Below are 26606 nucleotides of genomic sequence, written 5' to 3'. Positions count from 1 at the left end.
CCTAAATAAAACACCCACCAAACCACAAGGGTATTCATATTAATTATAAACTGGGCCTCCAAGAAGGCCCTGAATAACGGAGTACCCAGGAGCCATGCGGGTCATCTGGGAAATAGCCACACCATGCCAGAAAAGGGGTGGGGCTAATAAGCCCTCGTCATAACCTTCCACTGTCACCCCCCCCCCCCGGAGTGAGTCAAGTTTATTGGATAAGGTAAGTGGCCAATCCTGGGAGGGGATGGGGATATTTAAGTGTGGGTGGTTCAGGGTTGGATAGTTGGGTGAGGACAGGAGGTGGTGAAGGAAGTCCTAGAGAACAGAGGAGGCAAGAGTGAAAGGAATGAAAAGGCCCTTATAAGCAGGGGGGGTCTGTGGAGTATTTCTGTGTGAGGAGTAGAAGTTGAGTAGGAGTAGTGGAGGGGCTGTGGTAGTAGTAGCATAGGTAGTAATAGCAGGTGGGAGTAGTGGCATAGCGAATAATTAGAATGAGCAGTGGTAGTTGGTTGTAGAGGGCAGTAACTAGCGCTAGTGAATAGAAGAGACTGACCGTAGTAGTAGTAGGAGGTAGTAAAAGGATATTGTTAATAATGGAAAAGGAATAGTAGTAGAGGAAGAGTGGTAGGAGCAATGGGGAGTGAGAGAATAGGAGTAGCTAGTGGTAAGAGTAGAGAGACAGAGGGATTATAATAGAAGAATAGGAAAAGACAAGGAAGTAGAGTGGGAGGAAGGAGGGAAGAGAAGGTAACAGAGGTAGAGGTGTAGTTGGCTGTACGAGTGATAGTAAGAACAAGAGTAAGAAAAGAAGTAAATTCAAAGGGTGTAGGTGGAAAGGTGGAGTGAGAGATCGGAGGGATAGAGACGTGGTGGGAGGAGAACATCTTAAGAGACCAATATAGTGAAGGTTCAGGTACGAGCGGGTTTGAGAGAAGTGGGAGTGAAACCGGGTCAAAGAAGGCACCATCCCTACCTCCCTAAGACTGGCTTAGGGAAACCCTAGAAAACCCTTAGGGAGTGAGACGGCTATCGAATCAGGGAAAGACACTATTAGCCTAAGTCAGAAGCAAACAGACATGGGTTAACGTTGACTAATGCAAACATCCCGGTAAGGACACCTGGGCTAGGGCGGTGGGGAAGGCCGGGGAAGTTGAAATGGACAGGGACAGCCCTAGCCCCTATTCCCCAAGGACCTGTTTAGCCTTGAGAACTACCCGAAAGCCTGTAACCCAAGGTGATTGGAAAGATCCAATAAACACCCTTGAACTTGCCATTTGAGTCAGTGTGATTATTTGTGGCGGGCCACCCCATCACAGCACCCTTTTCATATAATAAAACTAGCATTACACGTTGGGGTTCAGAGATCAATATAGTAAATCAGACAAAAGCCTTTCACAAAAAGAGTGAGAAACAACATTTTAGAGGTCACAACAATACCACAATAAAAATGCATAGTTGATAGAATTCACCAGAGACCAAGAACACGAACCAGAAGTCGTTTCATAACAGAGGATATGAAGCGCACACAATTAATAAGAGAATGCAGACTACCATTATAAGAACTAGAACAGAGTTACAAATTCCCAAAAGGGGGAAAAGTAACAAGAAAATGTCATGAAACTGCATTCATTATGAAATACAGCTCACAAAGCCATTTAGTTCATCTATAGCAGAGTGGTGGGGTATGCTGGGTTCCACTGTGCTTGGGGATTCTTATATGGGCTGCTGCTCTGGTAGGTGCCTAAAGGGATCTCCAAACCCTTAAGTCTTTTAACATCAACAACAGTGTGGCACTTCCTATTGGCGCAAGTCCTCTGAATTTGAAAACCCTGTTTTCTTTTTATTTAAGAGTTCAGTTGATGGTGAGAACTCGAAGTTTCAGTAGTTTTGTATTCATTAAAACGAATCAATCATTATTTGAATTCCATCACAATTATTCTCCAAATGCCAATTTCCAAATGCCAAGACGTGTTTCGACCATATCTTGGTCTTTCTCAAGGCTCGGCCAATTACATAAAATAACAAGAACAGAAACAATGACGGAAACAATAACGGAAACAGCCCACTGTTAATTAAACAAAACTTAGCATGGGATCGTCCCCATAGAATACTCTTTCGGAGAAAAGGTGAGCAGCAAATGGTGGTCTTGTTTGACTAAAAGGGGCAACAATAAGGATACAGTTGGACAAACCAACGGTGCTAGTCACATTTTAGTCACATGGGTGAATCCATATTTTTGACTTGCATCAAGAGAAACGCCATTACCAGCGTGAACCAGAATCTGGTGTCGGCTCTATGTGAGGAACATGGACGCTGTTTATTTATTTCACTCCTTTTGGGATTTCAATGTCTATTTGCACTCTGACTGGGGAATCACTCCCAGGAAACTCTGAATATAAACATGGTGTACACATAGAAGAGACTTTGGAGAAACCTGGGCAATAAAAGTATCGATCTGAAAGTTATTCAAATAATACCAGTGTCACAACCGTCATAAAAGTGACATTACATCTAATATCATTTACTTACTGTGACCTTTCCCTTTCTGTTTTCCTCTCCCTCCTTTCCTTTGTTGCTGTTATAAAAATATATGTGCATGAATCCAAATACTTTGCATGGATACATATATAACTAAATTATTTTTTCTATTTTGTTCGGGTTTGATTTACTTTTGGGGGAAAAAACATTTGTTTTTGCATTCTGTGTTTGCTTCTGTTATTAATATTTGTTGTAATTTTATGTTATTGGCCCAGCATTGAGAAAGACCAAGATCTGGTCGAAAAGCGTCTTGGGTTTGGTCATTTGGAAATTGGCCTTTGGAAAATAAATAATGTCATGGAATTGAAATAATGTTGATTCGTTTTGATGAATACAAAACTACTGAAACTGCAAGTTCTCAACACCGACTGAACTCTTTAAAAAAAAAAAAAAAAAAAAAAGCTTAAAACGGTTATGAAATTCAGAGGACTTACGCTAATAGGGAGGTGCCCCACTTTTCCATAACCTTTTCATTAAACTGTCTAAATTCACGTGAGTTGTATGTGCCTAAAAGAATAACGACGCAGAAGCTGGGTGAACACGAAGCCAACTTTTACCTGTGCAAATAAGTAGCTGGTGAATAAGAAAGCACCTGCTCAGAGTAGAGGTGGAATCATACCGCCACGTGGTAATTTGCTACCGCCGATCCACATAGGTTCTCACGAAGCTTTCGCAATGTCGCGTGTCTGTACGCAGACCAATTTACTTTCTCAGATGCTGCTTCATGTCAAGAACAGCTCGGACAGTGACACAATAACAGTATTACTTGCAGGGGTAGATAGGGGGAGGTCCCCCCACTTCTGAGGTGTGCTTGGAAGTAGTAGTTGGGGGTGCACTAATGTGTGGTTGCATTCATTAGTGCCTGCAATATACTGTTATCCTGGTGGTTGGGGGATACGCTGGTGCTTATGCTCCACCAATGTGACTGGAATTTACTGGTGTCTAGGGTGTAATGGTGTACTGATGGCTGGGTGCACTGTTTTCCGTGTGCATAGTTGCACTTGTTTAATGGTAGGTAAGTGTTGGTTAAGGGGTTCTTCTGGTGTGCTCATATTAAGGCGTTACTCTTGTAAATGTGGGAGGGGTCTCCAACATGATGGGGAGAAGGTTGTGTCGAGCCGCGCATTTACTGAAGCATTTGCTCCACAGTGCCCTGGAGGGACCTTTACACCCGGCCTACGCTCTACCAAGGAGTTCCCGGATGAGTTGGTGAATTTCATTCGAGCGCACCCGCTGATGTACAACGCAGTCTACCCGGTGCAGCGCCAGCCGCTGGTCGTGCGCACCAATGTGGACTACAAGTTCACCAGTATTGCTGTGGATTTGGTGGATGCTGTGGACGGCCGGTACGAGGTGCTGTTTCTGGGGACAGGTAGGGTCCCGGCCTCTCATTCGCAATAGCTATGAGGGCAGAGTGTCAGGGAAACCAGTTAAGGCCCGCTCCCTTTGCCAACACTTCATCACCGTCGAAGTCTAGTGGACTCTCTTTCTGAGGTCCTAGTAAAACATGTCCCGAGAATTGAAATCTCTGTGGACACAAACTTAGTGGGCAAAACACATTGACACAATGTTTTCTTTCGCTATTTAATTGTTTTTTTATAACAAAGCGCAGATCCGGGATTCGAACCTCTGCGTGGTCTTGCTTCCAAGACCAGCACGTTGCCCCTGTGCTATCCTCCGTTCTATGTTACCAAATCTGCACACTCGCAAGCAGTAGTGTGCAGCAGTTTGTGCATAGCCTTTGCGACTCTGTCAATCTGGGCTGCATTTGACATTTCCATTCTTGGCCTAGTGCTCCCAGCCCCTTCAGAGGAAAATGACAAAGGGTCACTGCAGCTATCTACGTAAGGGGATGCTGAACACTTCCGTTTCACTGGCTGATACTCATGTGGTGCGTGCGATACAGTAGACACATACCGGAGAAACCAGCTTCATGGCACAAAATAACAATCCAATACAAACACAATGCATTATTATGTATATAATGAAACATGCCATGATAAAATCAGGTCCCGCAGTATATCCTAACAGTATATCAAAACCTTATATGGGGAGGCCTAATGTACTCGACTATATAGTTCTCATTTCAGGAGCCCGTCTGTCCAGCTGCTAATCGTGTGGAGGTATACGTCCATTGCGGTTTCTGCCTGGCCAGGCCGCCTCCCTCCCTGTCCAATGTTCAGGGACTTCTCTCCTGGTTGGTTGTAGGCCCAGCCACTGGGCGTTTCCTTCCCAGAGACCCTAGCACCACACCTGGAAGCCGCTAAAATGGGTCCCTCACCTGATTGTGGGAATGTCAAATTACTTTCCCTCCTCCTGACCACCCCCAGCCCCCCAACAAAATCCCAAATAGCCATCTTGGAGACACTGGTGTGCTTGAGGCAGGATGCAAGTCTTTTGGCGCCATTCTTTTCTCAAAGCTTCACGCGGGTACATGTTACAAAGCTACCACAAATTCAAAATGAGTGGAATAGTTCTGATCTGACTAAGGAAGTGTGAAGGGGCAAAGAGGGGCACTTCTAGAATCATAAATAGTGAGCACAAAGCACACAGGAAGCATGGCCAGCAATTGCGCCGACCGTAGCAGCGCAGGTTAAAACTACTGCAAGGCTGGGAAACTCTAGAAGCGCCATCAACCGTTTGGGTCGGGGAGCACATCCTGGAGCAGACACATCTCGCGCAGATGCCCAGGAATATTGACACTTCGAAACCTCTGGAAGGGGCGGGTACTGTCTTAGTTTCATGGCCTATTATGCTGTTGAGCTTTGAGGAACGTCCTACTTGAGTGGAAAGGGTGGTCACATCCGATCTTTCAGAAGTTGAGGCAGCTAGGGCGACCCAATGGCAAGAATGGTGACTGATGCCACATTTTTTCCCCCTTTTGTCAGACCGTGGTACAGTCCAGAAGGTGATTGTGCTTCCTAAAGATCCGAGTAGCATGGAGGAGCTGACCCTGGAAGAGGTTGAGGTGTTCCGGGTAAGTGAACGTGTAACTGCAGCGAAGCAAGAGGTTGCGCTGAGTGGTTTCCCCTGAGATAGTGACGCTGTCTTACGCTTCTTGTAGGTGCCGGTCCCTGTGAAGACACTTAGGATTTCATCAAAAAGGGTGAGGAAAAGACATCTTATGAGGCAGAAGGCTTTGCAATTGAACCCCACCACCAGTTGAGGTCCTTGTTATGCAGAGTCTATAAGGTGGAAAGCGCAGTATTCTGTATTCCGGGCCTCGAGAGGCGGTGCCCTTACGCCCCACAAGGTGGGCGCTTACACTTGCCTTCAGGTGTGAGCGTTGCCAAACAATGCAATTTCAGGTGGTATTGGTGGAGCATTTGAAGTGAAGATGCCTGGGCATTAATGGTGGGACATTTGGAAGTGGGTTTTGATTTTGTGGTTGAAGCAGCAGAACAAAACCGTGAGGGATGCCAGTTTAAGGAGTTTGTAAGGGGTGCAGGGATCTTTGTGAGTTCAGGGGCGTTATATATGTGATGCACAGTCCACAGTACTCTAATTCTTGCAAATGTTTTTGCTTTGCAGCAACAACTGTACGTCTCATCAGATGTTGGTGTCACACAACTCACTCTGCACCGGTGCCATGTGTATGGCAAAGCCTGCGCGGACTGCTGCCTGGCCAGAGACCCGTACTGCGCCTGGGATGGCGAGTCCTGCTCCCAGTATGCACTGACCTCCAAAAGGTGAGATGGGACTGCAGGTATATGATGTTGGCAGGATGGAGGTTTAACAGAGGAATGTCTGTAGCAGTTGCCATGCCCTCCTCTCCTTCCTACAGAGGTGCTTCAGAAATCCACATCATTCTAATCATTATCTGCTTAGGAGAATTATTTTCCTCGGTCGATGGCTTAGAAAACCGACCTGTTGTGTTTGTAGCAGTTAACACCATTTTAGACCCAACTCTCACCTTGGTAACTTGTCCGAGCAGGAAGACTTCACTCTTAGGAGGGGGAGTGGGGTGGCAGTGAAGTACAGTTTGTCAACCCACAAGCACAAACAGGATTTCTGGCACAGTCTGTGGTTAATAAAGAGGGATGGCCAAAATAGCTGTTTTACTGATGTAGGCTTATCCCGAGACCACAAGCACAGCCTCGGTTTTGTTAAACTAGTGTAAACTGGTTTAATTAAAGTCCTCCCGACTTCCCACTCTAGAGCCGTGTGTTTGGTGGGTTTTGCAGCCAGCATGACTGGTTGGTTTCCAAAGGCTGAGATTGGTGGCTGGGGTGGTCTAGGCCAGCCAATGAGTGACTGTGGTATCGGTCGGTGGGAGACCCTCTCCATTCCTCAGATCAGATCCTTGACTGTAGACTACAGTGAAGATGGGTTGCCACTGAGCACCCTGATTTAGCCTCACTGGCTCCCTGCTGGAGGAATCCCATCCAAAGCTCTTCCTTTGCTTCTTGCCATCCTCCTACTGGGTTGGAATGGCTGTCCTTGGTGGACTCTTGCCTCTATTGCTACATCCCCGATAACATCCTTGTGTCCCAAGTGCCTAGAGGGTCGGTACGAGCCTGGGATTCCGAGTGGATTTCTGATGCTCTTTCGTAGGACTTCCTGAGTTGCCTCCAGTGGTTGCCTGTGTTGTGTGACAATTTCTCTTCTGACCTGGTGTACCCACCACCTCCCCAGGGCACACCTGGGACCCGGTGGGGTTCTGCTGTGCATTTGTCCCTCGCGGCTGTATTTCTCTCCTTGTGGATCATCTGTCCAGATGTCTTATTCATTGGGTCTTGCTAGGCTGGGTCCTTGCTGGTTGGTGCGTTTGTGTAACCCCCCCCCACCCCGATGGAGACCTAAACAACTGCTAGCCAGACCTAAATTAGGCACCAAAACCATGCAGCCGCCTTTCCTGAGCTGAATTCGAAGCAGCTGCTTCTGGGCGCTGGAATCCTGGTCCTGCAGTTGATACTGCTGTCAGACAGCCCACCCTTTGTCTGGAAGTTGGGGGGTTTTGAAGCGTGTACCGTTAATTCATCGCCAGTCTTTTTTGGGATGGGGTTTTCCCGATGTTTTCTTTTTCTCCGAAAAAATGAATAGTAAAGAATATGGGTGTGGGGGGAGTAAAGGTATGTAAGGGTGGTGGGGAATAGTGTAAATTAAATAAGCGCCCCCCAAAATAAAAAAAATAAAACATTCAAAAAAAAGGCTGCCTATGAACCCCCACCCACCCCCTTTCTATTGTTGCTCTGCATTGTCTGGAGTGAGGCGTGTGCTCCCTCTGAAATCGCATGTTCCTGGCCTGCTGGTTCTTGAACCCTGGGCTTGGACACTTCTTCGGCGGTCCCTCCGCTCCCCTCCACAGGCCTAGAACAGTTTTCAAATTGAGCCCTATGCGAGAATGTTTTGGAAACTTTATAAACTCCCAAAAAGTGACTACAAAAGGTAATTTGCTGGTCTGCAACATGTTACCCTGGTCTCTCCTGGAGCCCTGGGCTTTATGGAACAGAAAGGTGAGTTTTAGTTAGCAGTGAATTTATATAAATGTTTGGAAAATGAATCACTGCAGTTCAGTCTTGCCCATAGGACGTAATGGTACTACTGCAGCCACGTGTGCTTACATTGTTTCTAATTCTGTGGGGTGTACAAGGACCACATTAGGCCCTGCACCGTCAATATAATTTTCTGTGTTTATTAGCCATTTGGACCTGCTTCCTATACTGATTCAACCCTCCCCCTTTTCCGGGAACCACCATACATGCCTAATAGTCACTCCCCTGTTCTGGTAATCCACTAAACTGTGTCTCTTGAAGAGAGGGGCACTCTCTCCTCTCACTCTGATTTTCATAAATCCTTGATTTGTTTGTATATGTGAAAGTACTTATTTTGCAGTATCCTTTTATTCTAATGCAATACTTAAAAAAGATATCGACAAATATAACATACCCACTAATCTTCTTTCTGTGGCTTGTATCTGCTTAGAATTGCATTCTTTGCATAGACCGCCTTCTAGCGGATGGCTGGGAGTATTATATATTTTTTCAAATTCGGAAAACAGGGCATTGACCCGGCGTTCGCATCACACTATACCAAGTGTGCAAGACAAATGACTTGCTCTAATTCAATCTGGCCAGCATTTTAGAGGCAATACTGGAAATGTGACCAACAGCCTGGTTGATTTTCTAAATGCAATTGTCCATATGCGACCCGCTTCCTATGCGAAGTTAAGGCACAGATGGGAATGGTGCCAAGAGGCTCAGCTGAGAAGGACACACAACTGGCTCGGCCTAAAACATACCATACTTCAGTAGGTTTGCACATGCCATATTTGACACTAAACTATCCCTCCGCACCCCTCTAAGAGCAGCCCAGAAGTGTTTCTCTTACCTGTTCGCATATATTAACTTTCAATCTGGAATGCATGGTGCAAACTACTGAAGTCTATGGCTCTTTGTTAAGGAACCATAAATCGGAAACACAGACATGAGCTGATAAGGCATTGCAGACTTGAATTCTTAAGCCGTCCTGCTATTTATTGCAAAAGCTTCATTCTTCCTGTGCCCGATTAAGTAATCTGGAGATTATGAAAGCTTGCAAATAAATGATTTAGCCTACATATCATCCTGTTGTCTTTTTTGACCGACTATGTATGTATGTATGTATGTATGTATGTGATTGTGTGATGAAGCAACAGGACCATTGTCAAACGCAGTATCATGCCGCTGTACCCTTTGCCATTTTCTGGGACCATTGATTTTATGAAAATATAATATAGATACATTGTTAGTCTTTATTCGGACTCTGGAGCTTGCAATAACTGTTTGAGCCAACCGTGAGTGCAACTCAATAACCAAGGTTATGACATCAACTGGAAGATATATATGTGTATATGTGTGTGTATATATATATATATATATATATATGTCTGAGGCTTGCGCATCTGCTTAGATCACATGCTATGCATATGCCGACATCTAGTGGTAGTTGCATAGTATTACATTTTTTGTTTTCAAAACTCAAAGGGATGTCGACGGGGCATGTCAGTAATACTAGCCCTAGTGTGACGTCCACTGTACCCATGGCCTTCACGCATCGAGGTCCCTCAGATAGTTTTTTTCCACCATCATAGTTGGACACAGTTGCAGAGTTCCTTCCTTCTGCCTAACTCCTTTAATTATACAAATTTAAATTGAGACTCCTTACTTTTCTTCCGACGGCCGTATCACTGCAAGATTTTCAGCAATGGCTTTCAAGGACGGATTCATCGTCAACAACGACTACTTGTACCGTCCCAGCGAACTTTGACTGCGGCCTACCTAGGCCTCAATAGGCCTCGGCCCTTCACAGTAGGGAGAGTGGGAGGTGGTCATAACTTTCTTTCCTTTAGAGAATGCCTATTTCCCTATTTTTCCTTTTCCATCGCCGGGCTGACATCTTTACATATTATGGAAAACACATAATTTAAATGTTGCCCTTCCTGTAACAGGAAGTTTCCCTGAAAGCACTCGCACAAAGCGTGTAACCTCTGTCTCCCCAGAGACCACCCCGAAAAAACATTGCCACTATGGATGTGGATGTGGAGGGAGCGTCCAGCGATGTCGGCGTCCGAAGTGACACAGAGGGCGATTGCGAGCGATCGGGACCAGACGGTTTCCCGCGTGCAAGCCCCCGACTCCATCAGGCAGGCCGGCGGTTCTGCTACTACGGAGATGACACTCAGCGACTCAAGCATCCACACTGCACGCCACACAAAGCACACACCCCATGGCTGACAGTGGACCGCTTTGTCGACTGTTGAGGCACATGTGGTGTCGAGGGGAAGGTACTCAAAATTCCGATCCTCTGGGCCATCGTGTTCGCATTCGTCGCATGACAGACCCCCAAAACAGATGTCGAAGTCTGTTCCTGACACCGCAAATAAACCTGACAAACCCTCGGGTACCAGAGAGCGTGCATTGAAAGACGCTTAGACAACCCTTTCCAGTAGCACCAAAATGAGAGCACTTACTAAAAAAAATGTCCCGGACTCACTCCTTAAATCCAATGCATAGAAAATTCAAAATCCTCAACAACCCTAATCTCTGAATCCTCTATTTCAAAATCTAAGGACACCTTTGTCTCCAGGGACACATCTTTCAGGGGCCATGCAGCATAAACAACCCTCTACATCTGAGAGCATTTCTACCACTATTCCCTCAGGTTTCCCAAGCTCCGCCCAATGGACTCCTGAAAAATGTGACAAATATTTGAAGAATGTCATGCTTTGGAGACCTCTTTGATCACCACCCTGATCAACTGGGCAACCTCCCAGGGCCCTCGCAAGGGGAGGCAGCTAAAGATCATCCAGCTGCCAAGAAACCATGATTAGACACCGCCCATTTCATCACCTCACAGGACACTTCCCTGGATCTCTAATTATATTGACAATTCAGGCTCTCAAGATCCTGGTTCACTAGGGGAGCAAGGAGACCTATATGATATAGACCAGTATTACGATGACGTCCACATCATACAATCTCAGGACCACCATGACCAACCCATGGCTGACTCCCCTGTGGATAATCAGCTACAGTACAATGAGCTCCTCCTAAAAGCTGCCAAACATTTCAAGATTCATACACAAGAGGCACAGTTGGACAAGGACTTTGTAGAAGACATCCTTGGGGATATAAATCTGCAGCACAGTTTATACCACTCCTGCAGGCCATCCAGCGGCGCATTCAGCCTTCTCTACTCACCCCCAACCTTTCGATGGCAGTGAACCCCCCCCCGTATTGAGAAAATGTTCAGGCCAGCCCCCTCCAATCCCTTATATATCAGGGGTCAATTAAAGCCAGACTCTCATCATAACCACCACAAGAAAGAGGGTGGGTGCGCTCTTAGCCTCTGCTGAGGCCCTCCCGGTAAGGGAAGCAAAAAGATGTATACACTGGGCAGGAAAGCAGCTTCCTCAGCTGCATACCAAGTAAGAATCACTAATAACACCACTCTCTTGGCAAGTTACAAATGCCATAAATTGGATGAAATACTACAACAAATCGACTCAGTCCCAGAGCCTTTTAAATCACGGTTCCTGAACACAGTGGCTGAGGGTAAACAGGTGGCCAACTACATCCTGAAAAATAATCCGGACGCAGCGATAATGCAGGGCATATAGTAGCAGAGGGCACGCTTATCAAGCGCCATGCATGTTTAAGACAATCCAGCTTTAAGCTGAAAACTCAAGTCAACCTAATGGATATGCCAATTGATTCAAATGCCTTATTTGGGAAAGCAGTTGGACGCACTGAAAATTGCTAAAGAAGAGTCTGACACCCTTACGTCCCTTGGACCGCTAACTAACAAACCTTTTGTTCAAAGAGGGGCGTTCAAAACACAAACCGATTTCGAGGACAACATTCTCAACGCTCCTCCAACTATAGTCGGGGGAAGGGGACAAACATCATCTCGGGGTTCCTCGAAGGGCAATCCTCCCAGCAGAATTTTCAAAGGGGCCACAGAAGGTCTAGGAGTGGGTACTATACAAGTGGGTACTATCCACCATGGCAAGAGGCTATTGTAAAGAGCTCATACAGAGACCATCCAACCACCCGCCAAGACGGAGACAAGCAATGCAGGAGGAACACTGCATTCTACTAGAAGAGGTCAAAACCCTGCTGGAAAAGAAGGCTATAGAAATCGTACCGGCAAACCAGGTAAACAAGGGTATCTAATCAACATACTTTCCTGTACCAAAGAAAGACCTTACAATGCGCCCTGTCCTAGACCGGCGTCCTGCAAACACATGTTAAGCCACAAAAGTTCTGCATGATAACGCTAAGAGGTAATTAACCCTGCTAAAACAGGGCGACTACATGGCAACATTGGATATGAAAGATGCATACTATCATATTTCCATGTTCCCAGCACACAGAAAATTCCTGCGCTTCAAAATAGTAATTCAGCACTACCAGTTCAAGGTGCTCCCCTTTGGCAGAGCCTCAGCTCCAAGGGTATTCACAAAAGTGTTAGCGGTAGTGGCGGTGCACTTACACAGGCAATCTATCCCAGTGTACCCTTATCTGGACGACTGGCTGATACAGGGGAATCCCCTCAGATTTGCAAGCAAAATACCAAAAGAACTGTCAACCTTCTTTTCCAATTGGGGGTTTCAATCAAGGAGTTCAGAACATGCTGCTACAAATACCTAATTATCTTGCCCGTCACCAAATAACCGTACGCAAGGCAATGCGTCTACTAGGAATTATGGCTTCATGCATTTATCTAGTTCCCCACACGCAGCTGCGCATGCGCCCAATGCAAGAGCGGTTAGCGAAGCAATGGTCTCAGGCAAGTGGTTGGTGGGACGATCTAGTGGTGGTAGCGCTACGCTGGTGGTCCAAGGACAATCTGTCAAAGGGAAAACGCTTTCACAATCCACCAGTTCAATCAGTACTCACAACAGATGCCTCACTTTCCCGTGGGGAGACCATTACCTTTCACAGAGCAAATGGCCTGTGGACACAGATAATAGCCCACAATCACATCAACCTTTTGGAGCTATTAGCTGTACTGCAAGCCTTACAAGCCTTTCAGCTGCATCTAGCAGGTCAGATGGTACAAGTCCTCGCAGACAGCACCTCTGCCACGTTTTACATAAACAAGCAGGGAGGCACACACTCTCCAAGTCTGTCCAGGCTATCCCAAAAAATGTGGACGTGGGCTCTCGAGCGGAACATGTTCCTTGTCTCTCAACACGTTCCAGGGGGAACTCAGTGCTCTAGCAGACACTCTAAGCAGAAATCCTCTACCCGAGGAGCATGAGTGGCAACTCAACAGAGACATTCTAGACAGTCCTCTACCTGTGGGGTTATCCTCCTGAACTTGTTCACCACAAATCTAAGCCCACAATGCCCAGTCTTTGCATCCAGGTTTCCCCAACCACAGTACAAGGCGGAACGCCCTGTGGATGAGCTGGTCAGAGAAATGTGCTTATGCTTTTCCCCCCAACACCACTCCTCAGCAGGATAGTGCACAAGATGCACCAGGAACAAGCCACACTACTCCTGATAACCCCTATGTGCGCAAGACAACCATGGTTTCCACATCTGCTCAAACTGGCGATGTACATCCCGATCAAACTCCTTTGCCCTTACAACATGCTGTCCCTGCACAGGGGGGCTACACTCCATCCACATCCTCAGTCTATGAACTTGTCAGCCTGGCTCCTGAAGTCATAGATTTTGGACACTTAAAACTACATCAAAGGTGTATGGATACCCTCAAGGAGGCCCGCAAACTCAACACCAGGTACTGCTATTTCAACAAATGGAAATGATTTGTGATATGGTGCCAATCAAAAGATCTAAATCCCAATTGATGTCCCCCATCAAACATTCTTCACTACATACTCTACTTACTAGACTCTGGCCTAGTATTTAACTCCATCGAGGTTCACCTAGCGGCTCTGTCCGCGTACACCATTTCACAGAACAAGGTGTCCTGGTGGAAGGTTCTGGTTATTAAGGCTTTCATTGAGGGAGTAAAGAGACTTTACCCTCCAATTTCCAACCCGCCTCCAGGTTGGGATCTTAATGTTGTACTCTCGAAGCTCATGGGTCCATCCTTTGAGCCTATGCACAAATTCAGCCTCAAACACCTAACTTACAAAGCAGTTTTCTTAGTAGCATCACCTCAATAAGTCGGGCAGTGAGCTACTAGCACTGTCTGTGCAAGACCCTTTCTTTATTATCCTTAGAACACACCCTAGGTTTTCACCTAAATTCATATCCTATGTCCATGTTAACCAGTCCATTGAACTACCCACTTTTTATCCAAATCCATCCAACTGAGCTAAGAGACACCTCCATACACCGGATGTAAGGAGGGCAGTTTTGTACTATGTAAACAAGACAAAACCGCTAACGAAAAAAGATCAACTGTTTGTCTCCAAAGCACCTGGCAGGGGGGGTGATCACATTTCAAAGAACACCATTTCCAAATAGATAGTTCAGTGGATACAGCTCTGCTATTCTCGATCAAAGAAAACCCTGCCTTTCACACCAAAAGCTCTCTCTACCAGAGGTACTGAAGCTACTTTGGCATTTATTGCAAACATCCCTCAAGACGCCATTTGCAAAGCAGCTACTGGAGTTCCATACATACCTTTACTCAGCATTTCTGCATTGACACACATTCTGAAGCAGATTCACAGGTGGGTCAAGCGGTGCTAAAATATCTATTTGCCGTTGTACCTTCTCACAACCCACCTCCTTCTCCAGGCACTGCTCACTAATCTATGCACAGCATGTGATCTAAGCAGATTCCACAAGCCTCAGCAGGGATACATTACTCACCATAATCTTATTTCTGATGCTTGATTCTGCTTAGATTCACATGCGTCCGCCCTTCCTCCCCTCTTGGAGTAGAAGGTGCATAGGTGTATTTATGGCTTTATTGCTTCTTATCTGCTTTATTACATCTGAACTCACACTGCACTTCATGCTACCTTATGTCAGAAACAAAACAATCTGAGGGACCTTGACGCGTGAAGGGCCATGGATACAGTGGACATCACACTAGGGATAGTATTACTGTAATGTATCATATATACACACCAAGAAAGGTATGGTGTATTTGAAAAGGCCTGGGGGAAAAAACCCTTTCACCTGAAATGTGAAAGTAGGATAGTCCATTTGAGCCAAGTCACACATTCCCTAATGCCACCTACTAGCCATTAATTATTATAGCGGTCAAATATCTCAGAATTCGCCATTTGGGTTAATTACAAATATTGGCATGCACCTCAATATTATCATGAATGGTGCACTGAAAAATAAATTGAAAATCGAATTTCCCAGCATCACGATATTCACATTTTAAGATGGATCTATATGACACATGCACAGAATGAATATGCATTATTTATACAAAGTGTACACGCATGTAAAGAAGACGTATCTTTCGTACATATAGGCTACTGTATGGAAACTCCCATAAATGTTATGACCTATTTTCCTGTTCGTTTTCTTAAAAATATAAAACCATACATGTCTGAAATGTAAAACTCCAATACGTCTCTTAGGCGTATTGAATACTCACATAAAAGTTAGAGCTCACTTTAATGTTAACTTTTATAGATATAGGAGACGCATAAAACACCAGCAAAATGAATGTGCATTTTATTTACAAACTGGACACATACGTGTAGAAGATGTAAAATGTGCACATGTACACTCATACACAACTGAACACTTGCATGAAAGTCAGGACGGACAGCTTTCAGGGGATGTAAATTGTGCACATATACAAACTATACAACTCTTAAATGCCTTTTATACGCATACAAACTCGCATCAAAGTCAAACCTGACTTTCATTGTGAGCTTTTATATGTATAGGAGCTGTATAGGAGATGTGCATTTCATGATTTCATACTAAACGCTTACACCCTACTTGTACATCATACACCCACATGCCAAACACACAACAAGCATACACAACAAACACTCTTCCTTACGACACACATTCTTCCGACACACGATTTGTATATGAAACATATTGAAGATGGAAATTATGTACATAGCCAAACTGGTATATGCCAGACACTCACACACACAACATCCCACACCTTGCAACCTTAAGATGCATGCTTTGACAACAGATACTGATGGTATCTAGAAGAGCTACAAGTCGTGCGCTAAATGAATGGACTTGGCATGTCCGTGTATGAAATGTGCATTAAGTACAAGTAAATGTACACTACTATGCTGATACAAAACTGAAATCAAAGTCAGATCTAACGTTGTTAATTTTCCTCAGAAGACGGTTAGACGATATACATTGTGTAAATGTATGAAATGTACATCAGAGTACAACATCAAAAACTCATACTACAAACACGTATACAACATATAGTCATACTCTACATGCCATACTCCCACAAAAAATACTGAAATTAGATCTTTAAATCTGCAGTTGAGGTTAATCTCGCAAAAGGTTAGTCTACAAAGACTGGGACAAAAATAGTTGAAGTAAAAACACTTATTGGGTACAACAGAATTTTAAGCATGAAACTTAGAAATATAAACACACACTCAATACCACTACAAAACCAACCTTTTGAAGTGATTCTTTTGGCGATTGCATTTCTCAAACTTCTGCATAAGAATCGCTAGGATTTGAGAACCACCAAAAGGTGCGTTATGGATGAGTCGATTGTGCAAAGTAATGGTGAAGTTCCTATATTATCTTGTGATATGCTACAACTGTCCCGTTTGCTGAAGAAGCAGCTTCAGTACTGGGGAAGTGAACTCTTTCTAGCAGCGGCAGTTCATGTGGACTCCTCGGAGTCCTGACCTTAGTTTTGGGTTTCTTTGAGTTGTCGTTAAGTTCTATTTCTCAGGTAATACCCAGAGTCCTTGGTCACCGTCTCTGCTCTCAGTGACCAGTGATTCCACATCTGTCGGATCTGAACAGGTACTAGGCAGTCAAGGTTTCATGCAAGCAGGGGGCCCCTTAACTGTTTGCAATTCTGATGTGCTCACAAAGTCATGGGAAAGGATCACCCGTTCGTCTACCCTTTGGTCAGTGAAGACCAGTGTCTGCAAATACTGCAAAGACGTTTTCTGTCAGAGTAGTTCTTGTTAGAGTACAGGGACCAACAGAGTTCGTGGTTTGATAAGGTACAGGACACGTGGGTTACTTGGGAACTTGTGGTCTGAGTGGGTAACTCTGTTCTCAATCAAGGGGTTGCATTCATTCAAACTGTTGGTGGCCTCCCAGTCACTGGGGCACATCCACATTCCATTTTAGCAGGCTACTTCCTGAGCTTTCTCTCCATATGATTTCAGGTTGCATACTGGAACCATTCACAAACAGGTTATCTGTTGTTGGCAAATGTAGCACTCGCGCTAAGGCACACAGTAGCCCGCTCGTTGTCTCGTAGTGACAAGGTCTGGAGGTTGGACTTGGCACTGGATTTGTACAGGACACCCCTGGGGTATAGAGGCTGTATCTCCTTAGAATCAAACAAAGACAGTCACCGACCAGCAGGGGCCACACAGCAAGCTGTGTGGGGTTACTTGTATAGGGAACATGGTGCATCTGTATTAGGATGTTTTTCAGAATCACTACTGGTGTAGGGTTCTGAGAAACCAACCGTAGTGGTCCTGCAAAGGTTTATCGCTAAGAGTTATCCAAACTCTCCCTGCATAAGGAGGCTTAGCAGTATTGCTTAGAGCAAGGAGATCAAGGGTTGGGTGGAAAGCACATTTACCAACCGTAGATGGTCCGATGCATTAAGTCAAAGCGCTAAAGGTAGGTTAAGCAATATATCCACATTAGTTTGTTGTCCAATATGGGACACACGTCACCTAACACACTTTAGAATGTACACACTTTCAAGGTAAGTGTTGTTACAATGCTACCTAAAGTGAATGGAAAAAGTTAAACAAATGATCGTATGTCTTATAATTTGTAAGTGTCGTGGGACCAACATGAGCTAGTTGGGTCTCCTGTAGATTACTGCAGAATACATGGGTGAAAGGTTAGTGGGGGAGCCTCCTGGTTCTCTCCTGGGCTGCAAAGAAAACAGACAAGGCCAATTAAGACTCTCACAATGAAAAGCCTGAAAACCAAACCGTTCTCCCACACCCTCAAGAACCCTACTACCTGTAATAAACGAGGAATGGAGCATAAACCTAGTGGAGATGCAGGCAGGAAGGAGAGGAGCAGAGTCAATAAACCAGAATACCCGACCGGCGTACCTGAGACAGAAAAAAGAAGACACAACCAGAAATCAAAATACAAAAGAACGCAAGAAGTTGCCGCAGACGGCACGAGGGTGAACTAGGGGAGAAAACACAAATCCAGGAAAAGTACAGGAGCCAGGAATCCAGATCCATGAGAAAATCCAGTTTAATCCCGGGTCGAAGTACCAGTAGGAAAAAACAGCCAAAAGGAAGATCCAGTAACAGCTCCAGGAGACACAATCCACAATGGAAGAACCAGCAGGAAAACGCAGCTAGAAGTACAATCCAGCAGACAGAATCCAAGGTTAGTAAATTAACAAGGGGGGTCCTGGGAGTCCCTCTGCCAGACATTAGTCCTGGTTACGAGAGACTTACCCAGAGTCTTTAGCTCACTATCTTTCACAGAGAAGAAATATCCCAAACATATCAGTCTTTGTCCTGCCCTGGGGCAGTCCAGCACCGAAATGCTAGGCAATTCTCCTCTGAACAAGAGTACTAACAGAAACCCCAGACACTGTTTTGGTCTGGTTGGACCTCATCAGTAGGGTGGATCTGTGCCTCTCTAAGAATAGTGAGCAAGGGGTACACGTCTGGATTCCCCTAGTAACTTAGGGTGAGACCCAAAGTTACTTAAATATGCAAATTAACAAGGGGGGTCCTGGGAGTCCCTCTGCCAGACATTAGTCCTGGTTACGAGAGACTTACCCACAGTCTTTAGCTCACTATCTTTCACAGAGAAGAAATATCCCAAACATATCAGTCTTTGTCCTGCCCTGGGGCAGTCCAGCACCAAAATGCTAGGCAATTCTCCTCTGAACAAGAGTACCAACAGAAACCCCAGACACGTGTTTCGGTCTGGTTGGACTTCATCAGTAGGGTGGATCTGTGCCTCTCTAAGAATAGTGAGCAAGGGGTCCACGTCTGGATTCCCCTAGTAACTTAGGGTGAGACCCAAAGTTACTTAAATATGCAAATTAACAAGGGGGGTCCTGGGAGTCCCTCTGCCAGACATTAGTCCTGGTTATGAGAGACTTACCCAGAGTCTTTAGCTCACTATCTTTCACAGAGAAGAAATATCCCAAACATATCCAAGGTTAGAACAACAGAATACGGCTACAAGAGAACATACAAATAAGCTACTCAGTGTTCGAGAAGCACTGAGGGACGATCTGGGAGCTCTTTCATAGCCTGCCAGTGACTGGATGCAGCATGGCTCTTACACAGGCATTTCTGGCCTGTGATGTCATTAAAGTGTAGTATGCTGCGATCGATGCGTGACATCATCACAGTGCAGTGTGCCGTGTGTGCCTTAGATGTCGGGTAACGTAGTCCCCCCGACGGCCGCGTTGGACCTCTCTCCACGGTCCTCCAGCTTGCTGCTTGAAGCTGCACGATGAGCACCAGGCTTTGACATCCGACCTCTGACAATAGGGCAGTACCCGGCTACATTATCTTAATGTAATGAGACAGTTTATTCAAAATGAGCGCAGAGAATGCACTCATTTCGTTTGCACTGTTTTCAGAAATACTCTGTCACCTTCTTTTCAAAGGTGAACTGGGCATTTCTGAAACATCTGGACTGTTAGTGCAAAGTTGCACTGTGCCGCCTTGCAACAAGAGTTTAAAAAGTTATTTAAGATTTCCCATTGGGAAAATGGAGCTCGATGTGGTAGTTACGAGTCAGTGATTCAATTCTTGGGATTCTAAAATAAACACGGGGGCTGGGGGGAGTGGCTCCAACCAATCCAATTGGCTGCAACATGGGTATGAATCCACGATATCCACCCACGTTCCTTTGTGTACAGCCAACACCTCTCCCACTAGTCCGCCATCTCGTTTGCAGCAATCCCCCTTTCAGCTCCTTCACCCTACCATCAATTTGTGACCCACTTCCCCTGCTCCTGGGCTGTCTCTCCGCAGTCCCTGCCAGCACTGCCATGGCCGCTTTTGGGGGGGGGATTTGTCCACAGCCCTCTGGTGAGGAATGCAAAACCATTTAACATAAAGGCAACAAATGGTTTCTTCCTAAAAGAAAGACCATACTCTCTAAAGTGGTAGCCTATAGCAGAGCAGTCGGGCTTAACTCCAGGGAGGGGAGAGGCTGGTAGTGGAGATGTTATCCCCAGTAATTTACCCCTAGAGAATACACCATACTGGTATACTGATAAATGTACACTTTATTGTACAATCACACATGACATATCTAAAAGGCCAAATAAATACTTTGGGTTAGCACCTGGGGGGAGGGGTGGTGCCAGCCAATGAGGAGGCATAGAATGTGGGCTTTTGTTGCTCGTGTAAGCCTGTATTCCTTTCCAGTCTCCTGCACTACTCTCCTCCTGCAACCATTTTGTGTGTGTTCTCAGTCCCCTCTTCTCACCCAGTTTCCACCCCATCTCACCTTCATTACCTCACCCACAAAATCAACCCCATCCCTTCCCTTTTCTCTCTTCCCCAGTTACCCGCTGCATTCCCTCTCTGCCTGCTCTTCCCTTAGATGTTATGTTATTGTGACTTGAACCGTGCACCACTGACATTTTTCATGGTCCCCAGGAGCCCAGGCGGATCTGAAAAGGAAGTGAGTTGGGATAGTTAGTAGGGTTTAGAGGGAACAGTGTGAAAAGAGCTTTGATGTGCTGTTGGTAGCTTCAGTTCGCAAAAACCAGTCACTGTGGGCTGGTATGATTTTAGATGATTGGCATTTGTGTGATGTTTTGTGGGTGGTTGTATACAGGTGTTTTATGTGCGTGTGGATGTGTTGTAGGGAGTTGATAGAGCGCCTGTAGTTTGTGTGTTTTGTGGGGAAGATCTGGGTTAGGTGGTGGATATGCAGAGTGTTAGTTTTTAGCAGGTTTGGTCCGGGGTTGTCTATTTTTTTGCATTGGGTTAATACTTCGGCTGAGGTTTATTCCTTTTCGGTTTAGTGTCTGATTTCTTTGGCCGGTCCAGTTTTGCAGTGTTGCGCTGGTGGGGTTTCTCCAGTGTTTTCTTCAGGTTGGTGTTTTAAAGAGCCATGTTTTTAATAGTTTCCTGAATTTTAGGTGATCTTCTGTGTGTATATTCTCTAGGAGCAAGTTCCAGAGTTTCACCGCTATGTAGGAGAATGCTGATCTCCCACCACCCTCAAATCTTTGTTTTGCATTTTGTTTTGGTTCGGGCGGATGTCATTGCTGGATTTTAATGTTTGTGTTGGTTTGTAAATGGAGATTTTTTCCTGTATGAATTCTGCTCCTTGGCCATGGATCGCTCTATGTAGAGCATGGGTGCACAACATACGGCCCGCGGGCCAGTTGCGGCCCGCCATGCTCTTTTGTCCGGCCCGCGAGGCACAAAGACTTTCCTAATGGAGGGCGGCCCACGGCCGCCCTCCATTAGGAAAGTCTTTGTTGTCTTCCGGGCCGGACAAAACACTGGCCGTCATTGGCTCAGCACACATGCACCACGTTGCTCCTACGAGCCACGTAGTGTGTGTGTGCTGACCCAATGGAGGGCCAGCTCTACGGCTGGCGTGGTCCATAAGGCTTGATGCCGGAAGGCATTTCAGCCTTGGACCACGCCAGCCGTAGTAGGATTCCAGCGTTCCTGCTTACCTGCCGCTTACCTGCCTGCCTTCCAGCACGTCTCCGGTAAGTGGTCTGTTTGCGTTTGTGTGTCGGGTCTGTTTCACTTTATGTTTGTGTGTGTATGTTGCGATGGGGGGGTGTCGGATGTGTATGAATGTTGGGATTTGAATGTATTTTGTGTGTATGTTGAGATGCGGGGGTGGGGGGTGTGTCTGATGTGTGTGAATGTTTGTATTTGAATGTATTTTGTGTGTATGTTGAGATGCGGGGGTGGGGGGGGGTGTCGGATGTGTATGAATGTTTTGATTTGAATGTATTTTGTGTGTATGTTGAGATGCGGAGGTGGGGGGTGTGTCTGATGTGTGTGAATGTTTGTATTTGAATGTATTTTGTGTGTATGTTGAGATGCGGGGGTGGGGGGGTGTCGGATGTGTATGAATGTTTTGATTTGAATGTATTTTGTGTGTATGTTGAGATGCGGAGGTGGGGGGTGTGTCTGATGTGTGTGAATGTTTGTATTTGAATGTATTTTGTGTGTATGTTGAGATGCGGGGGTGGGGGGGTGTCGGATGTGTATGAATGTTTGTATTTGAATGTATTTTGTGTGTATGTTGAGATGCGGGGGTGGGGGGGTGTCGGATGTGTATGAATGTTTTGATTTGAATGTATTTTGTGTGTATGTTGAGATGCGGAGGTGGGGGATGTGTCTGATGTGTGTGAATGTTTGTATTTGAATGTATTTTGTGTGTATGTTGAGATGCGGGGGTGGGGGTGGGTGTCGGATGTGTATGAATGTTTTGATTTGAATGTTTTTTGTGTGCTGAGTTGGGGGGGTGGGGGTTCGGGTCTGTATGGGTGCATGTTTGTGTGTGTGCTGAGTTGGGGTTGGGGGGGTTCGGGTCTGTGTGTGCTGATTTGAGGGGTGGGGGTTCAGGTCTGTATGGGTGCATGTGTGTGTGCTGAGTTGGGGGGTGGGGGGTTCGGGTCTGCAAGGGTGCATGTGTGTGTGCTGAGTTGGGGGGGTGGGGGGTTCGGGTCTGTACGGGTGCATGTGTGTGTGCTGAGTTGGGGGGTGGGGGGTTCGAGTCTGTACGGGTGCATGTGTGTGTGCTGAGTTGGGGGGTGGGGGGTTCGGGTCTGTATGGGTGCATGTGTGTGTGCTGAGTTGGGGGGTGGGGGTTCGGGTCTGTAAGGGTGCATGTGTGTGTGCTGAGTTGGGGGGTGGGGGGTTCGGGTCTGTAAGGGTGCATGTGTGTGTGCTGAGTTGGTGGGTGGGGGGTTCGGGTCTGTATGGGTGCATGCTTGAGAATGTGTGTGCTGCGTTGGGGGCGGGGGGTTCGGGTCTGTATGGGTTCATGCTTGAGAATGTGTGTGCTGCGTTGGGGGCGGGGGTTCGGTTCTGTATGGGTGCATGCTTGAGAGTGTGTTTGGGGTATAGTGTTTGGTTGGGGGTGAGGGGGCCATGGGGCATAGTGTTTGGTTTGGGTGAGGGGGCCATGGGGCATAGTGTTTGGTTGGGGGTGAGGGATAGGGGGCATAGTGTTTGGTTGGGGGGTGAGGGACAGGGGGCATAGTGTTTGGTTGGGGGTGAGGGACAGGGGGCATAGTGTTTGCTTGGTGGGTGAAGGACAGGGGGCATAGTGTTTGCTTGGTGGGTGAGGGACAGGGGGCATAGTGTTTGCTTGGTGGGTGAGGGACAGGGGGCATAGTGTTTGCTTGGTGGGTGAGGGACAGGGGGCATAGTGTTAAGTTGGGGGTGGGAGCCATGGGGCATAGTGTTTGGTTGGGGGTGAGGGGGCCATGGGGCATAGTGTTTGGTTGGGGGTGAGGGGGCCATGGGGCATAGTATTTGGTTGGGGGTGAGGGACAGGGGGCATAGTGTTTGGTTGGGGGTGGGGGCCATGGGGCATAGTGTTTGGTTGGGGTGGGGGCCATGGGGCATAGTGTTTGGTTGGGGGTGAGGGGCCCATGGGGCATAGTGTTTGGTTGGGGGTTAGGGGGGTGAGGGGGCCATGGGGCATAGTGTTTGGTTGAGTGTGAGGGGCAGGGGGCATAGTGTTTGCTTGGGGGGTGAGGGACAGGGGACATAGTGTTTGGTTGGGAGCCATGGGGCATAGTGTTTGGTTGGGGGTTAGGGGGGTGAGGGGGCCATGGGGCATAGTGTTTGGTTGGGGTGAGGGACAGGGGGCATAGTGTTTGCTTGGGGGGTGAGGGACAGGGGGCATAGTGTTTGGTTGGGGGTGGGGGCCATGGGGCATAGTGTTTGGTTGGGGTGGGGGTCATGGGGCGTAGTGTTTGGTTGGGGGTGAGGGGCCCAATGGGCATAGTGTTTGGTTGGGGGTGAGGGGGCCCATGGGGCATAGTGTTTGGTTGGGGGTGAGGGGGCCCATGGGGCATAGTGTTTGGTTGGGGGTGAGGGGGCCCATGGGGCATAGTGTTTGGTTGGGGATGGGAGCCATGGGGCATAGTGTTTGGTTGGGGGTGAGGGGACCATGGGGCATAGTGTTTGGTTGGGGATGGGAGCCATGGGGCATAGTGTTGCACTCCAAGAGTGAACTCAATAATAAAGCTAAAACAGGCACAGTTAGGAGATGTACATCCTTTGCTTTTTTGAGGAAACCTGACTCAACGAAGGCCATACTCCTCTTGGGTAACCCAAACAGCAAACTATAGCAGTCCAAAATAACAGAATGTCCAATCAAGGGTCAATAAAATATATATAATTTAATTAAATAGACGATATACAATTACTAAATCGAAATAAATGATAGCAATGGAAAATGTGTAGTACAAAATGTAAGTTTGAAATGCAATAAAAATCGTTACCCCTCAAAAACATCTTTTTCCATGTGTTTAATACAAATTGCGGGTTGAAAAAGCCTCCTGACATGTCCCGCCTACCGCCCCGCCCACTTTTACTTTTCGGCCCACTATAGCCCTCATGTAAGGTAATTTCGGCCCTCTGTCAAAATCAGTTGTGCACCCCTGATGTAGAGAGTTCTGAAGATTTGTTTTTTGACTGGTAGCCAATGAAGTGTTCTTAGCCCTGGGGTGTTGTGTTCTCTTCTAGTGAGTCTAAGGAGTAGTCTTACTGCTGCATTCTGTATTCGTTGTAGCTTCCTCATGAGATATTCTGGCATTTTGAGGTAAATGCTGTTGGCGTAGTCTATTCCTGACATGACGAGAGAGATAACGGTGAGTGTTCCGTATGTGAAGGAGAGTATCTTCTTGATCGTGGGTAGTGGAAAGAAGCATTTCTTAAGTACTGCGTTGACTTGTGGTTCTAGTGTTCGTTCGTTATCCATTAGGATTCCAAGGTTTTTGACCACTTTGGATGGTTCTGGTGGGTTTTCCAGGTCAGTGAGACATGGAATGTAATGTTTGTTCAACAGGTCTTCGGGTGTAGTCATGATTTAGTTTTTGTCCGGGTTGAATTTAAGGTTGTTGGTGCTCATCCACTGGTTTAGTTCAGTGCAGCAGTTGGTGAGTGTTGGTTTTTTTCTTCGCTTGGCGTTGTTTTTATAGATTGTCATCTGAATAGTTGTAGTAGGTGAGGCCATGTTTCTGATGAGGTTAATCAGGGGGTCATGTAGATTTTGAAGAGTAACAGAGAGTGCGATGAGCCCCGTGCAACTCTGCATGTTGTTTTCCGAAGTGCATATTTGAACGACGCTATCCCAGTGTTTTCTGTTCTTTCTGTCAGGAAGGATTTTAGCCAGTGGAGAGTTATGCTGCCCATCCTAATATCTTCTAGTCTTTTAATGAGCGTGACGTGGTTGACTGTTGAAGGCTGCTGAGAAATCGAGTAGTATTGGTGCTGAGTGGACGTTGGAGTCTGCGTTGGTCTTTAGATCGTCCCATATATATATAGTAGCACAGTTTCGTTCCTCTCGTGGGTCTGAAGCCTACTTGTGTCTGCTCCAACTACTAGGTTATTTTCTACATATTCCAAGATTTGTTCATAGATGTAGCTTTCTAGTAGTTTTACTGGGTATGGGATATTTGAAATGGCTGTCAGCTACATAGAAACGAGACTAATACCCTTTTCGATGTTCTGTTGCCGCTATCTTGGTTTGTATTTCTTTTTTAAAGGGATTGGGGCTAGTGCTCTAGGCGCAGACTCTGTTCTCTTTAAAAATGAAATATGGAGGAGGGGGTTATTCTTGTTTCATAACATGTTGACATGAGAGATTGTAGTGGTTGTATTATTTGTTAAAACAATAAAAATAAACTAAAAATATAAAAAATGGATATATAGATATGACAAACCTTACCAGTAGTAGCCTTTCTTTTGCTTGTATCTGTATATGTATATATGTGTATATATATATATATATATATATATATATATATATATATACACACACTCAGGGATCAAACAAAGGATCAACAGCACGAAGACTGCTCACTCAGGTTCATCACCACATTTAACTCTGGAGCCAAAGAGACCAAACAGACCTTAAACAGACATTGGCACCTTTTTGAAACGAGATCTAGATATCAGTCCACATTTGCCACTGAGACCTATAGAAAACCACCTTCTATACAAAATAGACCCTCACCCAGTATGTTCCAATCGCCCAAACAAAGTATTAATACTTGGCTAACCACAAGAACATCAGGCTTTTATACCTGTGCCAAATTTAAAGCCTGTGGTTATGGAATGAACATGAAAGTTTTCTCACATCATCGAACGAAGAAAGAAGTTAAAATCAAACGAGATCTGAGATGTTCCACACAATTTGTTATCTATGTGATTACTTGTGCTTGGAACTTATGATATATTGGTAGCACCAAGCTGGAAGCCAAGTTACGAATATTGCAACATCTACGTGCCA

General features: G+C 46.0%; 1 protein-coding gene across 3 annotated transcripts in view; it reads left to right on the top strand.

Annotated features, from left to right (window-relative positions):
• The window catches only part of LOC138567247 (semaphorin-3F-like), a 548170-nt gene that overhangs the window by 490047 nt on the left and 31517 nt on the right, over positions 1 to 26606 (top strand). For all 3 annotated transcript variants that reach the window (XM_069645257.1, XM_069645255.1, XM_069645256.1), the window contains exons 12-15: positions 3682 to 3904; positions 5421 to 5509; positions 5597 to 5638; positions 6064 to 6221. In XM_069645257.1, the coding sequence (XP_069501358.1) occupies positions 3682 to 3904; positions 5421 to 5509; positions 5597 to 5638; positions 6064 to 6221 (512 nt within the window). The remainder of the gene's footprint in view (positions 1 to 3681; positions 3905 to 5420; positions 5510 to 5596; positions 5639 to 6063; positions 6222 to 26606) is intronic.

The sequence above is a fragment of the Ambystoma mexicanum genome, chromosome 2p (assembly GCF_040938575.1).
Source record: "Ambystoma mexicanum isolate Mex_15411 chromosome 2p, UKY_AmexF1_1, whole genome shotgun sequence".
In the NCBI taxonomy this organism is placed as follows: domain Eukaryota; kingdom Metazoa; phylum Chordata; class Amphibia; order Caudata; family Ambystomatidae; genus Ambystoma; species Ambystoma mexicanum.
This window is presented reverse-complemented; position numbering and strand designations above follow the sequence as displayed.